The sequence below is a fragment of the Passer montanus genome, unplaced genomic scaffold (genome assembly GCF_014805655.1).
Source record: "Passer montanus isolate IOZ18808 unplaced genomic scaffold, ASM1480565v1 scaffold10, whole genome shotgun sequence".
Taxonomy (NCBI): Eukaryota; Metazoa; Chordata; class Aves; order Passeriformes; family Passeridae; genus Passer; species Passer montanus.
Genome location: NW_024356505.1, coordinates 30,921,305 through 30,938,065, shown reverse-complemented (window position 1 = coordinate 30,938,065; position 16,761 = coordinate 30,921,305). Strand labels below are relative to the sequence as shown.

The 16,761-nt window shown below is 37.3% G+C and overlaps 1 protein-coding gene across 19 annotated transcripts in view; it reads left to right on the top strand.

Annotated features, from left to right (window-relative positions):
• The window catches only part of PARD3 (par-3 family cell polarity regulator), a 445,202-nt gene that overhangs the window by 287,652 nt on the left and 140,789 nt on the right, over positions 1 to 16,761 (top strand). For 13 of the 19 annotated variants that reach the window (XR_005627160.1, XM_039705901.1, XM_039705894.1 and 10 more), the window contains 3 exons: positions 3,272 to 3,423; positions 4,464 to 4,508; positions 10,954 to 11,181. Coding sequence is in view for 18 of the 19 variants with exons in the window: in XM_039705901.1 (XP_039561835.1) it covers positions 3,272 to 3,423; positions 4,464 to 4,508; positions 10,954 to 11,181 (425 nt within the window). In the remaining variant the exon portion in view is untranslated. The remainder of the gene's footprint in view (positions 1 to 3,271; positions 3,424 to 4,463; positions 4,509 to 10,953; positions 11,182 to 16,761) is intronic. The other 6 variants (XM_039705885.1, XM_039705825.1, XM_039705966.1 and 3 more) reach the window with 3 other exon arrangements.

Below are 16,761 nucleotides of genomic sequence, written 5' to 3'. Positions count from 1 at the left end.
TCCTGTTGCTAATGGATGAAGGAAGACTTGTAAAACGAAGGTGCATTGTATGATTTTGCTGGAAGGCACAAAGGGTAAAACTAAGAATATGGATGAAGGGTTATCCAAACAAGAATGGCAGCTGTTCTGAATCACAGAAGAAAATGTAAGCTTTTTCAGCCTCACAATATCTCTCTAATCCTTGATGAAAATGTTATGAAAACAAAGGGCCAATAAGACAGGATTAATAAATGGAATTTTAATAACATTGAGGGTCAGAAGACGGTTACATTCTTTTAAGGATCAGCTGTCATTCCAGAAATCTTATTTGTTAAGTATTCTAGAATATAGTAAATTGCATTTGGCATTGCTTAATGGCTTGCACTAAATTCACCTCTGTCTTATTGATGTAGTTGAAAAATATTAAAATGAGGCATTTTTAGAGGCATTAATTCCTCCTCTCTGCTCATTGGCTTTTGCAGTTGTTGCTCTTCTTGGGGACTTTTGAATACTTTTAGACAACGTACATGCATTCAGACACCTGTGATCCACTCCTGCCTTAATTACTGAAATACACTCATGGGTCATTAATAATAGAAATAAAACAGGACATGAAAAATTAGAACTCAACATAAGGCTCAAATAAAGGTGCTAAGTAGCACCTTTAGGGTGCAGAATACTGTGCAAGCATGTAATAATAATTCCCTTAATAAGTATGTGTGGAAGGGAGGTGTGACAAGGGCAGGTCAGGGAAGCAGAAGGAAAGTCTCTAGAAGTGGTGTCAGTGGAAATGCTGGATTCCAGCCTCCCAAATTCCCAGTTGCTGATGCCATGTCCAGACCCTACTGCTCTCTCTGGCACCTGTGGTGTCCTTTTCAAGTTATATTTGAACTAGGGTTTTAGTCTCTTCTTAGGACTTCAAGTTCAGTATATAAGTGTGTGCTGTGTTTACATGGAAATGATATTTTACTCTACTAGAAGTTTTATATAGGAGGATCAAAGCAAGCTTGTTTAAGAAAAGAAGAATAGAGCCAAAACAAATAATTTTATAAGTTCACCTTTTCTGAAGAAAGTGTCACAAGATACATTTTGTTCGGCAAGATGAAGTCAGTCATTTTAACAAATGTGAGCCTGTGCTAACAGATGTTGCTGGAAAAAAATTCTCACTTAGTAAAACCACATTTTTCTGGCCTTCAGAGACAGGGCTGACTAGCAGGAAGCCAGAAACTTCTGTGTGGCCTTGGTAAAGTCAATTATGATGTGATTATGAAAGGTGTTGAAACCCTGTAAGTTCAGTTGGAGTCACTTTGGAGGACATTTTCAGATTTAGGTTGTTCTTACTCAAATACATGTTGCACTGCTATAAATGCTAGAAGTGTATATTGGCCTTGTCTGTTTTATCTTTCTATCATGAGGAGATAATTTTTCCCCTGTTTTGTGGGAGTCAGTGTTAGGACAAAATAGTTATTTTTGAGTATGGTCTCTGATTCATCAGAGCTTTTAAGCATATGCTTGAGAACATTGCTAAATTGCGCAGACATCTCTGAAATAGTTGCAGTAATTAAATGTAAAACATTATGAGCCTGAGCCAGAAACATTAAAGTCAAAAGGCACTTGACATTGGCTTTATTCACATAAGCTCTGATCCTGCTCACACTGAAGTATTACATGCCTGTCACAAGCACATCTTATTATTTGTAAATCTGCCATTACTAGACTGGATTTCTTTTTGGCTGTCTGGTAATGAGGATAGTGATTTTCATCCTTTACTGTACTTTATGCCTTCGGACACTTTTCCTTACTTCTTTTTCTCTGTTTTGCCTAATATCCAGGTGTTCTTGATCAAAGATACTTCTGTAAATTAGAGTACATGGCATACATAAACATGTGCATGTTACAGAAGTTAAAAGTATAAGTTGTTTTTTGAAGAAATTCACTATTTGCCTGTTTCTCACTAGGAAAGAGAGATGTATTTTACTTAGCCTTTACAGTAAAAATAATTCTTTAGAAACATGGTACTAAACACAATATCTTGAGTGGCATGTAGAGATCTATTTAGACATCTCAGTGACAAAATATTTAACTTTTTTATCTTGAAGTACAACAATATTTAAAGAGGAAATTTTGAGGGATATTTTACCTATAGGATAGATAACAATGGTCCAAAATACTGATTTTTTCAGTATATGGTACTAAACACAATATCTTGAGTGGCATGTAGAGATCTATTTAGACATCTCAGTGACAAAATATTTAACTTTTTTATCTTGAAGTACAACAATATTTAAAGAGGAAATTTTGAGGGATCTTTTACCTGTAGGATAGATAACAATGGTCCAATACTGATTTTTTCAGTATTTATGCTTTTGATTTCTTTTTGTGCCAGCTGAAGAAGAGATCTATATACTATTCCATTTCTAGGAGCCAGAAGATCTTTTTGTGAATTTCCTTTCATATTGTTTATTAGCAGTATGCAATCTTGCGTTTTGAATAAATGTTTTTAGCTTGCACACCAAATTTTGCTTGCATTCTTACACTTGTGATTTTGCCAGTGTTTGAGCACCATTAATAAGTCTATCTTCAGCATGTTTCTGAGGCAGCTCACTGAAAACCTGACTGCCTGAGCTGAGGTCAGTTTAGAAGCCTGCAGAAAAAACAAAAACCAAATACACTTTCCCCCATTTCTGATTTGGGGATGGATTGATTCACTGTGGCAAGTACTTGCTCTATGGGGAAGCAATGAGTACATATATAGTTGTTTGTCATAGCCAGGCTAAAAGCAGGAGAAGCTATGAAAAATCTGCAAGAAATTTCAGATATGGAGAGAAATTTTAATGCAAACTTTTTAAATTAAGAAGTTTCAAGCTCTGTGGGCTTCAGGCAGGAGAGTTTCTATTTATGTTTTACTAAAAATATTTTCTGATAAAGACAGATCAGATAAATTACTACCAATAGAATAAATTTGTTTCTCAGGAAGAAAAAAAAACTGTTTTATTCTCCTGCAAATTATTCCTGTGTTGGACTTTATGTTCTGATAGAATATGTATAGTGACCAGATGTGTATATCTTTCGTTAAAACTGTAAGTGAAATCCTTGCTACTTTTTAACTAGAATTGCTTAATGCAGTGAAACAAATCCTTTGTGTGTGTAACTGAATACTTGCAGGGGTGTATTTAAAACTGTGAACTTAATCGTTGGTAGAAGTCACGTGCTAAATAAATGATTTTCTCTGAAGAGTGAAAGGTTGCGTGATCTTGATAAATGTTCGCATGATTTTTTTCCCTTCCTACAGCACTCTTAGTCCAGATGTTGATCCCGTACTTGCCTTCCAGCGAGAGGGTTTTGGACGCCAGAGCATGTCAGAAAAGCGTACAAAGCAATTTTCAGATGCCAGTCAGTTGGAGTTTGTTAAAACACGAAAATCCAAAAGCATGGATCTAGGTAGTGAGTGATGTTTTTTCAATTTTTTTTTTATTTGAACCTGATTTTCATGTTGTAAGTATATAGATTTTATAATTCCAAACAGATTGTGTATGTGCAGGAGTACTGCACATAATGTCTACTTGTGGGTAGTAAAGCACTAACTTGAATGGCCAAAGTGGCCTGGGTGTTGTTTGTTGTTTGTAAATGTCCATACATTCAAATATCATAGCCCTCTGGATATATGGTTATACCTAAACACAGTAAGCAGTATTTATTAAAATGGAGGTGAAAAATGCATTTACCAATCCCTACAGAATGATTGTGTAAAACTGTACCACGCTGTGGTTCTGGGTAGTCAGGTTTATTCTCAGTCCATGATTACAATGCAGTTAGCCTTAAAGGTCTTTCATAGTCTCTCGTTTTGTAGATGAATTCAGAATTAGAAAATGGGACTGGTCTGACATGTGTTTGAGACCCAAGTTTTAATATTTATATCAGAAGCAATATATAGTAGCAATGGCTAAGACAGGCAATCACAGTGATCCTTTTAACTGATAAACCAACTGAGAATAAGTAATTGCTAACAAGCCCATCAATTTTTCTGCCGTTGAATTTAGATTCTGAAGTGCAGACTCTAGTAACCTCAAACAGTGAGTTTTGATGGCTTAAACACACAGAATTCCCTACTCAGAATAATAAAATATAATGCAATTCCCTCCTTTACAGTAGCTGTGTCTTGCCTACAATCCCTAATTCACAGACTTCCTCAGGCTGCAGTCAGGTTGGAGGTGTTGATTGTCTTGACCAGTGCCGTGTGCTAACGTGTCAATAACAAATTGTACCTGCCCGTGATGTGAACGACTGACACTGCATGAAGGTTACTAGTCTGCTGCCACTTCTACCCAGAATGTTTGCTTACTCTTGCAGTTTATTTGCATGAAGTAGGACATTTCTAAGGTCCCCTAACTTGAAAAGAGAATATGCAAGCCAGGAGGAATGTTGAGTGCATGTGGGGCATGGGCACTAACTGGGCTAACCGTTATGCATTTACCTTTTAACAGTAGCTGACGAGACTAAGCTCAGTACAATGGATGACCAGAAAACAGGTAAGAATTGACAGTAAGGCTGTTGCTATAGAAACCTTGGTCAAAGCAGCTTACCACAATTACAGAACTGCCAGTCAAGTTACATGAAAACATGAATATTCCAGTACTTGCATGGCTGCTTTCTATTGTGAATAATCAAGTCATACAGAAAAAGAAAATTTTTCTATGGGATAAGTATCTAGGGTAGTATATTCAGCCAGGTCATGCATGTGATTGCAAGCAGACACCTGTTTCTGCACTTTAAACTCATAAATATTCAGAGTTGTTTGGGGTTTTTTTGTCCTTTCAAAAAAAAAAATCTTGGAAAACCTCCTCCTAGCTTCAGACTGTAGTGCACAGAGAGATTTAGAAGAGTCGAGTGTTTGGCTATTACAGCACTAACACAGTGCTTGAAAATAATTATTTTAATTAGAAAACTGCTGCCTTTGCCTTAAGTGGTCATCAGATACATGTTGTGCATTGAGTTGAAGATTATTTGTGGAAGTTGATTTGCTTTTGGAGCTGAAATGTGAGCATCGTAACAGAACAAAAGAATATGTAAATAGAATCTTTTCCACATACCATTCATTGTAATGTTTCACAAAATGATAATGAGAAATAGCTTTCAAGGCATATTTTTTATTAGTAATTAAAATAATGCACCAACTGCAATTATGAACCTTTATGATTTATTAATATAAGTTAGCTTTTGACCTATAGAATGCTATTTTAATTAGGCTAGATCCAGAGGACACCATAACATTACTTAGCTCTAATTAGGAACAATTCACCTTTTTAACCTGAAAATATTATTTATTTAGCATGATTTGAGGAGTAGTGCATTCCATACAGAATTTACATTTACTAATTCACAACTGCATCTCTGTTTAACTGGACTGTATAACATGAGCAGGAATACTGAAAAGCTGTAAGTAATCAAGTGATAAAATTATAATTTTTATTTGAACAGATAAGTCTTCTAGCTTTTAAAACGTTGCAGAATATGGCCACAGACTTGCAGCTTTGCAAAAAAGGAATGAGTAAACAAAATCAAAATGTATGAATGTTTTGGAGGATTAAAGCCATCAGAGTGTGAATGTATGAATTGTGTTAATGGTTGTGGTAATAATTGGTGCTTAGGAACTGCCTTCACCTCTGAACATTATTCACATAACAACAAGTTAAAGACCAAACTCAAAATTATTGTAAATTATTTTTCATTTTCTTATTGACCTGTGTAGTTGAGTGGAATGTGATTGGAATGTTGTAAAACCTGTGTGTTTTAGTAAAATGCAATCTTCAGGTTTTAAAAGTGCATAGTGGTTTTGGTGGTATTAGCAGAGGGTGGTATGAACTGAGTGTAGTTTTCCTTTATATGTAACACCTGGATTAAATTCCAAAAAAAAGAGACAAGTTGGACAACTTGGGTGAAAGGGCATGACCATGCAGTCTGGACTAGGCAGTTACATATTTTGTGCACAGCAAATGTGCTGGAAAAAAATTTTCAGTGGCTGGAAAAAAGGGAAACCTTTTGCTGTACTTTTATTTTATTTATCCTGCGTGCTTTTAAGCAGGTTTTGTATATAAACACTGAATATCTCCCATTACTGAAGATGGATGTAGCTGTTAAACAAACCACTTACTGTAGTTTGGCTTAAAAATTGTCTGGTTCTAAGAAAAAAAAATGCTTCAAATGTGAGGTGAACTATGCTTTAATGAACTCTAGAAGCCAGAAAACTTCAACATGTATTTACTTTAGAAAAGATAAAAACAAACTCTGTTACTGTCACAGTTGGATTTAATAGTATTGGCTGAAAAGGAGAGCACAGAACTCTCCAGCTCTAGTTACTGTAATAGTTTTTAAATTATTTTTCTTTCTATACTTCACTTGAAGTACCTAATCCTTGCAGTGTTTACAGTTCATCCTAGAGGTTAGAAGTATATTCAGTAGCAATTGAGCATGGCTCATTTATAGAGTACCAGGCATACTATAGCTCTAGGTGGTTATTTTTCCATCTGCATGTTATGAAAATGAAAAAGAAAAAAAAATATCAAATAACATTTATTTAAATTATTTATTGATTTATTTTTACACAATGCTTTTTAATTAAACTTTTATTAAAATGAATCAAAATTAAACTGGTTTTGATGCAGTTTCTTGCTTTATTCCTCCCCTGCCTTCCCCAGATGAAGTGTTAATCTGTTAGTGACTGAACTGAACAAGAAATGGAAAAATTTATCAAATGTAATGGAGCAGATATTGCTAAGTAAATAGACTCACTGATAATGTCCTTCAAGAGGTGTTTAGAAAGTAGACTTTATGCCTTTGCAAAACTGGTTTAATGAAATCCAGAGAAGTTTTTGGCATCAGTTGCAGGTAGCATTTGACTTGACAGCTCATAAAACTAATGCTTCAGAAAGAAAAAAAAAAAGTAATTTAAAATGATTTAAAAGAATGTGCTGATGAAAAATGTGCTTTATAAACTAAAATTAGCCACTGGACAAAACATCATATATCCCTTGACACCATGTGCTTTGCCTTTGCAAATGGCCCAAGTGGGTTGGTGTCACTGTCACTGTGTAAATAATTACCTTAGGGTGAGATAAGGGGAGGCACAGTGAGCTGTTAAACAGTGTCAGCACAAGGGAGAAACAAAGGACTTGGGGCAGAGAGCAGCACAGGGGCTTGGTGTGATGTCTGTGTACTCAGTGTCTCCTTGGGATGTGTGCCATGAGAGAGGCACCTGCGCAGCCATGCACGAACTGCATGGTGGCTGCATGGCTGGGAGGGCAAGGCTTGGCCCTTGTCCCCGAGGGCTGGGGACACAGGGAGAGGAGGGACATGTGTGGTGGGCAGGGGCTGTGCTTGGCAGGTCACAAAGCCCTCAGGAGGTGACAGGGTGTGGGCTGCTGAGCTGTGAGCAGGATGCATGGTGGCAGTCACGGCAGGAGGACTGCTGAATACAGAGGGATGAATCCACCTCAAAGGATGTTTGTTAGGAAAATCGTTGGAAAGGGAGATTTTGATAAGCTTCAAATTTTGAAAATGATAAAAGAATCCCTTTCATCCTCAGTCATATAAATATGCTTTAGGTAGATGTGTCTTTTCCTCTCCTTTCTTCTACTTTAAATTCTGATGTCAAAATAGAGGTAGGATTCATTCTAAGCAGATAACACTTCTGATGATTGCCACCAGTGCTGTAAAGGCTGGAAGAAAATGCTGACATTTTTGTATTTAGAAAACAGTGTTTTGATGTGACTCATAAATTTTAAACAGAATCCATTTTAAAGAAAGTTTGCTGGTTTTTACCAGATTATGGGTAAATGACTCACTTTCTGACTGGTGAATTCTAGTAATAAATTCTTAACACACTATTTACAGGGACACCTAAGGGTATATTTTTAAAATAGTAGATTTGCTATGAAGTAGACATAGAAGATAGTGAAGGTATTAAAATATACATAGCTCTATGATCACAGTGATAAAATTGCTTGTGAAAGGAATTTCCCCATTTTAGATTCTGCAACCTGTTCCCATTTGTGTTCATGGCCACCCAAGTTCAAAAAATATTCTTATCATTTATGTAATCCATTATTAGTTTTACAGTATTCAACATTAGGTCATATCCCAGATGGGATATCCTTTGGGAAAACACAGCTTACATAAATACAGTTCTCACAAAGGTCTGTATTGGGTGTCAGGAAATTGAACTTTTTTTAGTGTTCTTTATGAACACAAATGGGCACATAAATGCCTTCTTTATAATTACTGTTTACAAAAAGAGCCACTCAGTAATTAGGAAAAGATATATGAGCATTTCATTTGGAAGGTTACAAAGCTCAATGTGGAATAAGGAAGTTTACAGTAAGTTGCTATGTAAAAGGACACCCTTTCCTTTTGTATATGAAATTGGATCTGTCAAACAGCTGGTTTATATATGATGTCCCATTTCCTCTTTTTTTTTCTCCAAGATGTTGCAATTTTTTTTCTGTCTCATAGACAATTAAAAAAATACAATGAAATAACTTGAAAACTAAATAGCAAAATAAAGTCTCATTTCTTGTGTACTGCAGGTATTAGTGGAGGAATAGCAGATTTGACCACGGACTAGAAAGTGGGCAGTTTTATAGGGCACTGTCTAAATCAGAGTGCTTTTAGTTGGCAGAGAGAATATTCTGTAACATGCTCGCCTTAGACTTCAGGCCATTTTCAGAAGTTTGGCAATTCCAGACTGCAGCTTGTTTGCACAGCTGGGAAGCCACCAACCCTCCCTGGTCCCAGCTGGCCCTGTGCTCTGCCCCCAGCCATCCTCACAACCCTCAGCCCTCTAACTACAAGCTGTGTGTGAGAGAGTGGCTTCTTCTAGGAGGTGGGAATTCCTGAAAATAAAATTTCTCATTTGTTGGGGTGCATTTATTTCTGGCCAAGGGTCCAAGCAGCAGGACTACAGACTGCTGGGGGAACCAAACAGCAGGAGTTGTGTAGATCTGGGAGGGTAGATTCTTGGTTTGTTTCTGTTTACAAGTTAATCTTAACAGTAGGGCAGCTGAAGGGAAATACTTTGACAGCTGCTGTTTGAATTGATTTGATCTGAGGGATTTCAGTTTAATGTAATTGCTCAGACTTTTAATAGCTGGATAGGAAAAGACAGCATTCACTGCCTTGCTTCATATCATACCAAGGTAAAAAAAGATGAGGGGAAAATTTGCCATGCTGCTGTTCAGCATCTCTGGGAGCAAACAACCCCCTTTCCTCCCCAGAGAATACTGAATAGTTTTAGTAGTGCAGTAGCAGTTTTCCCCAATTTAAGGTAACTTCACATACCTTTCATAAAGACAGTGACAGATGCAGTCTCCCTTCTGTCTCCTAATTTCTTCCAGAATAGGGATCATCTTCAGAACTTTGTATTATTCTGAAATAAATGCTTAAAAGAGGTAGTTTTCCTTTTTTACACATCTATTCACACCTATGCTTATTAATGTACTGTTTGTAGTTTAGGTATTCCTGGGGATTCAAACCTTGACTCTGTCTCTCAGTGGTGGCTGGCTGTGAATTTTATTTTTGCCAGATTAGGATGCTGCTGTCAACTAGGTAACAGCCTGCCACCTGGGACTGTTGTGGTGCCACAACGGTTCTCTTTTGTGCTCCCTTTCAGTAGAGAAAAAGTGCAAATTTTGTATTACAGGTGAGGGTTCTGGTCTCATAATTTCAGGAAATGTAGCCATTATGATGTTGTCCTATCTCATCTTGCTTTCCACTCCCAAATCCTATGGAAAATCTAGCTAAGACTGTACTTGCACTTCTGAATAAAATCAATAAAATGGAATCCTATGGAAAATCTAGCTAAGACTGTACTTGCACTTCTGAATAAAATCAGTAAAATGGGGTGTTTTTTTTGTTTTGGTTTGGTTTTGTTGTTGTTTTTTCCCTGAAAACTTCTGAATAAAATCAGTAAAATGGGGTGTTTTTTTTGTTTTGGTTTGGTTTGGTTTTTTCCCTGATTCTTCCTAGTTTTAACTTTAGTATGAGGTCTAATTGTGTAGTTGTGAGGTGATTTGTAGTGCAAGTGGTTGTCTAAGAACAAAGGCTATGCATTTAACCCACAAACCTGAGAAGTAAAGTCTGGATAGAAAAAGGCTGTTGCAGAACACTGCCTGAGGCTTTCTTGGCACTTCTCTGGACATGCTGCCCTTTTCTCAGTGATAAATAAGAGCTGTCCTCAGCCCCAGCTACAGCAGTGCTGCCCCAACAGTCATTCCTTGGGACTGCCAGGAGTGTGTTTATTTTCCAGCTGGGTAACTGGTATTGCCCATTTTACTGAGTCCTTTGCACAGATTATTAAGCAATTTCACTAAGTCTGTTAAGCAATTTCACTAAATCTGAGCAAGTCAGCTGATACTTCTCAGAAGCATTTAATTATAAAATAGTTAGCAATTTGATGCAAGTCTTTAAAACTGAGACAAACAGCATGTTCCTTGAAGGCAGAGGTCAGGCTACTTTGCAAGACTGTTACACTAAACATGGTAGGAATCATGCCCATAGTCTGCTCTCTGTTTATTAATTGCTAGTACAGAGGAAATTTTCTGCTCAAACCAAAAGTAGTTAATTGTTTTGTTAGATGCTGTTAGATATGCATCTGTGCTGGTTGTATGAGCTAAGTTTTTAAAGCCCAGTGATTTCTTTATCATTTAAATTGTGTAAAATAATAGTAATAGATGTTGGTCTCTCTTCACTGATTTGAAAAGCCAGACATTGCTAACATTGTCAGTTCCACTGACTGTGACTTGACATACTCATTTGCTTCTGAGACCAACAAATCTGTGGAGAATTCCCTAGATTATTGAGAGATGATGTGAATAATGTTAAGTGTGTCCCCAAAGACTTTCAGGATGGATATGCATAATCAAGCATGCTGTTCTCAATACTAATTCTAATTACTTTTTTTTCCCCCTTTAAATCACTAAGGTTCCCCAACCAGAGATGTGGGGCCTTCGTTAGGTCTGAAGAAATCCAGCTCGTTAGAAAGCCTGCAGACAGCCGTGGCTGAGGTGACTCTGAATGGTGACATTCCCTTCCACCGCCCACGCCCACGAATTATCCGCGGACGAGGCTGCAACGAGAGCTTCAGAGCTGCCATAGACAAATCCTACGATAAACCTGTAGCAGATGATGATGATGAAGGCATGGAAACTTGTAAGTAAACTGTTGTTTTGCATAATGAGTGCTAATGGCATGGGTTAATTCCTTTAGAAAGTGACTAAAGTAGTAGACATAATTTTAGAATTTTAAAAGAATAGAACTAACTTCATCAATATTTAGGCTTTTTCCCTTCATTTGCTTTAACAGATCGCCGCACTCCGCAGCTTTCTTCCTTTCTAAAATAAGAGAATAAGATTATTGGGAATGTGTTTACTTAAATTACTATGAAAATATTCTGTAAGATGGCTAATTAATGTACTGATGTAAACTAGAAAAAAAAATTAGGCAGAAAGGAGAACCCACTAAATTTATGTTACAAAAATATAGGCATTTAACTTTGAAATAGTATGTTTGTAGTGTTGGGGGGGATAAAAAGAAATCACTGTCCTTTAATTAGAGTGAGTAAGGTTGGCAGATCTAATAAAATATAAAGTTAATGATCAGCTATTACCCACCCTAATGGGCATTCATTTACATTTTCAGTTCTTTAACCCGAAGTATGACCCAACATGTGGAGAATGTCATTAACATAAAAGAATCACTTCAAAGCTAACCTTATCATTATTGAACTATGTAAGAATGGGCTGGTAAAATGACAACTCATATTGAATGAAAATAGTATGAATGGTAAATTACCTCAATCAGGGGTTGTATTAAAATCATTGAATTTTTAACCTTCATGTTGTACTACTTTCAACTTGTCACACATCAGCAGAATTTTTTTAATCAACCTGCAGCTAGTTAGAAGTTTATGAATGAAGATGATGATGGGAAGGTTGAAGTAGTAAAGTATTTAGTCTGAATTTAATGAAGCTTGACAAAGAATTTTACACTTTTTTGAAGTTTTTTAGTTTCAGAAATTCTGTTTCATAAGCACATTCCCTAATACTCTTTTGTAAGTTACTTCTGTAATCACTCTTATTTTTTGGAAACTCTTGCCTTTTTTTTTTTAATCTGTCTCTTTTTAAGAGTGTTCTGAGGCCACAAGGGAGATCATTTTGCCAGTCACTTTTCTCAAAGGTAGCTACAGATGGAACTAATTCTGCTTTGCTTTTCCAGTACCTAACAATATCACACAGCAGTGAGGCTAAATGCTGTGTGGTGCTGTTGGCTGTCAATCTATTTCTGGCCAGTAGAAGAATAGGTGTGAGAAAATGTGTAATGATCCTGCCCATTCTTGCAAGCTGCATGCCTGTGTTCTTTTGGGACATCAGACCATGCTTTTATAGAAGCCTTGTTTGTGTGAGCCCACTGATAGCAATATCCTGGTTTGAGGCTTCAGATAGCCAAGGTTTATCCAGAAGTTACAGATGGTTTAACTTCAATTGATCAAAAATATAGTGAAACTGTTGTCATGAAGCACTTTCAAGGGGAGAATAGGTTTGCGAGATTCTGGAAAGGGTTTTTAAGCTTGTTGATGCAATGCATAGAGAGTATCAAGGAAGTATTTGCAGCCCTTTGGATCCTTCACATGAGAGCAGTGGTGTTGTGACTTAACTCCTACAGCAGCCAAGCCCCAGGCAGCTGCATGCTCACTCCCCCACCAGTGGTGAGGGGGGAGAACTGGAAGGGTGAAAGCTGGAAAACTTGTGGATTGAGATATAGTTAGCTTCATAGGAAAGCAAAAGCCACACATACAAGCAAAGCAAAGCAATTAATTCACTGCTACTCATGGGCAGGCAAGTGCTCAGCCATCCCCAGGAGAACTGTCTACTGGTACTTGGGAAGACAAGCACCATCTCTCAAATGTCCCTGACTTCCTCCTTCTACCCTCAACTTAATATACTGAGCACAATGCCATGTGGTCTGGAATATCCCTTTGGTCAGCTGGGGCCACCTGTCCTGGCTCTCTCCTCCCAACCTCCTACACATCCTCAACTTCCTCACCACTGTGGCTGTACAAAGAGCAGAAAAGGCCTTGGCTCTGTGTAAGCTCTGCTCAGCAATAACAAAAACACTTCTATATTATCAACGCTGTGTTCAGCACAAATCCAAAACACAGCCCCATAAAAGCCACTGTGAAGAAAAATAACCCCAGTCCAGCCAAAACCAGCAGAAGCAGGGACCAGACCAAGCTTTCTGGCTGAAATCAAAATGTCATGGGGTGAGTCTTTGCCCTCATCTCTGGATGGAGTTGTCTCACCCTGGTAGACCAAGAGCCATCTCATGTCATGAGAGAGCAAGAGCAAGGATCCCAGAGACAGTCAGAAGGGATCAGCAAAGTGTGACCAAGCTATATGTGTAGAACTACATATTTTGTTGTGTTCTTCCACATATGGTAATGAAATATCTAAGAAATATTCCAGAAATTTGAAGTGCCAGATTCATAGAAGCAGATGAATAGCAAAGCAAATGTAATGAGTTGATTGGACAGAATTCAGTCCTTGAGGAGTTTTGCTTCTCATGGTGACCAGGAGAGCTTAAGAGCTGTCCCAGCCCTATGTCACCTGTGTTCCTGGAAACGTCTGTATCTGCATTCAGCCTAAAAGTACTGCAGTCTGCTTCACTTTGTGTGAATTCTATATGGACTTAGGCTTCCAGAAAATTTACCAAATGGTGTCTTCATTTGGACAAAATTTGGGCACATATGAATATGTAGGAGTTTAACAATCTGGATCTAATGTAACTAATGCCTCACTGCTGCCATAACGACGCTGCCTAAGTTTTTTGAAATTGTATTTAATTATTCCATAATTGTTTGAAAATAGAATGTGACTTTCTCTCATTATAAAACCCAGGCAAACATGCTGGTGGTCAGTTTGGTGATACCCTTGAGGCTGGATCCACTTGTCTTGCTTGAATTTTTTTGCCTTTCTCCAAGTGTTTCAATGCTAGAAGTGTTTTTTTGTCTTTCAGACAGTGACCTACTTTGGATTAGCAAATAATAGCACTGCAATGTAATGTATAGAGGAGTTCCTAACGTGTCATCATTCCATACACAAAAGCCATAAAGAATACAGGTAGCATATGTGACAAAAGGGCTAACTCTTCTAAATGTCCTTGGAACAATGTACTATTAAATTAGTAAATGTAGGATTAAAATCAGATGGCACTGACTGGTTCTGAGGTAATATTTTAATTATTTGAGAGATGTGTGTGAGTTTTAATAGCTGTAAAGAAGGAACAATTGTGGAAAGAGGTGTAGGTGTTCAGCTTGTACAGATAATTTTTCCTGGTTTTGGGGTCCTTTTCTTTTTGTTTCTGTTTGTTGTTGTTTTTGGGATTTTTTTTGTTTGGTTGGGTTTTTTTTTGTTTGTTTGGTTGGGTTTTTTGTTTTGGTGTTGTTGTTGTTGTTTTGGGGGTTTTTTTGGTTGTTTTTTCCTTAATACTTGAAATAGCTGACTAGAAGCAAAATGTTTATCTTTAGTGGCATGAAGAAGAACAAGGCATTTGATTGGGAGAGATCAACAAAGCTTTCTAATCTTTTGCTGAATCTTAATTGCTGGAATCTAGGGCTGTATTAAATATCACAATAAGAGGCCTAGAAGCTTAGTGGCAAAATAGTTTCACATTAAGTAGCTTTGATTCCTCATGTGCATCTTTTCCATTTTATGGGCTAATTAGTAGAATAGCTTCATAATACCTGTTTGTGTAGTTCTCCATACTGCAGTGTGGTTCATGAAATGACACTAGTGTTCAGTTAATTGATGTTTAAAGTATACTCCAATTTAATTTTTTGGCTTCAGCATCCTGAATGGGGAGGCAGGAGGTTGCAGGAAAAAAAAGGAAATAACAGCACCAAAACAAATACATCCTGCGTTTTGCAGTAACCTAATGTCATTACTGCAACATAACAAAAATTAGAAGTTTCATTTGTAGCCTGGGTTTGAATTTTAATTGAGCAGCATTTGCATTTGTTCTAAACACTAGTAATTATGTGTATGTTAATTGCAGGATGACTGTGCTGCATAAAAGTGAAACAAGCTTCTTCATGTTGGGTCCTTTTAAGAAAACTGGAAATCTATTTAGTCCAGTAGAGAGACCAGTGTTTACTCCAGGAGAACAGGCATCTCAGTTCACAGGCCCCAGTCTAAGCTGCTGAGTTAATTGCAAGCAAACTGTGTATGATAGACAAAATATTAATTGCAACTGTAATGCAGAAAGGAGACAATGTACTTCATGGAACGTGCAGAATAAATAGCAAGCGAAAGCTTTGTGTCCTGGGTCTGGCCAGGACTTTTGCTGTACCCAGGATGGGGCATGGCCAGGACCCAGAGGTTGTTCCATTCCACCTCACATCATTTTCCAGGGAGTGGGGAAGGCGTCCTTTCCAGGTCCTGTAGAGTGGAGGGAGCAGTTGAGTGTTGTCAGGGGTGAGAACTTGTGTGCCAATCATTCTTTCCCTCTGCGCTCTTTCATTCGTAGTGCCGCTGTTACTGTTGGTTTTCTTATCTCATTGCTGTTTCCAGGAAATTGTTCTCATCTCAACCTGTGATATTTACCTTTTGTGCCTCACTGTCCTCTCCATCCTGCTGCAGGGGCAAAGGGAAGGGAGGGGGAGTGAGTGGGTGGCACATGTTTTGGAGAGTCTGAGTAAGAGCACCGAGATGGAGAGTACCCTTCCTAAACCACAACACACTGTTATGACAAGTTGTTCCACAACTCAACATAGCACAGTAAATAATACATATATATTTATGATTTATTTAATGTATTGTTATGTGAGTATGAACAAACATAGGTCAAAACTGATTCATGTTTAAAATTCTAGCAGTGAAGTTCCAAGTAAACAGTTGATCTCAAAATTTGTCAGAAATTTCATACAGTTTTTTTTTTGCTAATTACATTCGTTTGCAAGTACAGTCTTTTAAATGTCTAGTTAGAACAGATTGTAGCTATAAATTAACATGTAAAAAATTAACATTTCTATTCCAAAGTGTTTTTCCACAATTCTTTTAATAATAACTAAATATCATTCGAGACACTGATTAAGAAGCGCTGGGACCAAAAAAAGTACAAGAACAGCTAGTACAGAGGCATGTATAGGACCTCTTAGTTTCCTAAAATATAATAACATGAATATTAAAACTGTATCTGCAGTTGAGAAGCTGCTGTATCATCTGCTTTATTCATAGCAGTCCTGAATTAAATGCCAAGGCCTGGCCACTCTGGTGGTTTGTACTTTAGAGAGCTAGTTAAGATTCAAAAATAGTTACTAATGTTGAGATGTATCTGACATGGTATATTTTTCTTGAAATGTGTCTGTGTGATCATCCAGGGCTGGAGAATATTTATAGAAAACGTGATACTTGGTGAATAAGTGCAAAGTCTATTGGACACGTCTGTGTATTGTAATATTAAGGAATAAAGAGTATTTTGCAAGCAGTCTTCTGAGAGAGAGAAGGCATTATATTGAATGGCTTTCAGTCAGTGATTTGTAGACTTTTCAGGTTCAATGATTTACTTGCAAGGTGAAGATGAATGATGACTAAGAAAAGCAAGTTTATATTCTACAGTAGTCTATAGATGAGATATTTCTGAAGAATTACACTCTTCTGTTGGCTGTAGAAGAATTGCTGAGGTCTTGAGAATTATTAGCAGAATAATATTAAGAAGTAGTAAACAAAGGTGAAG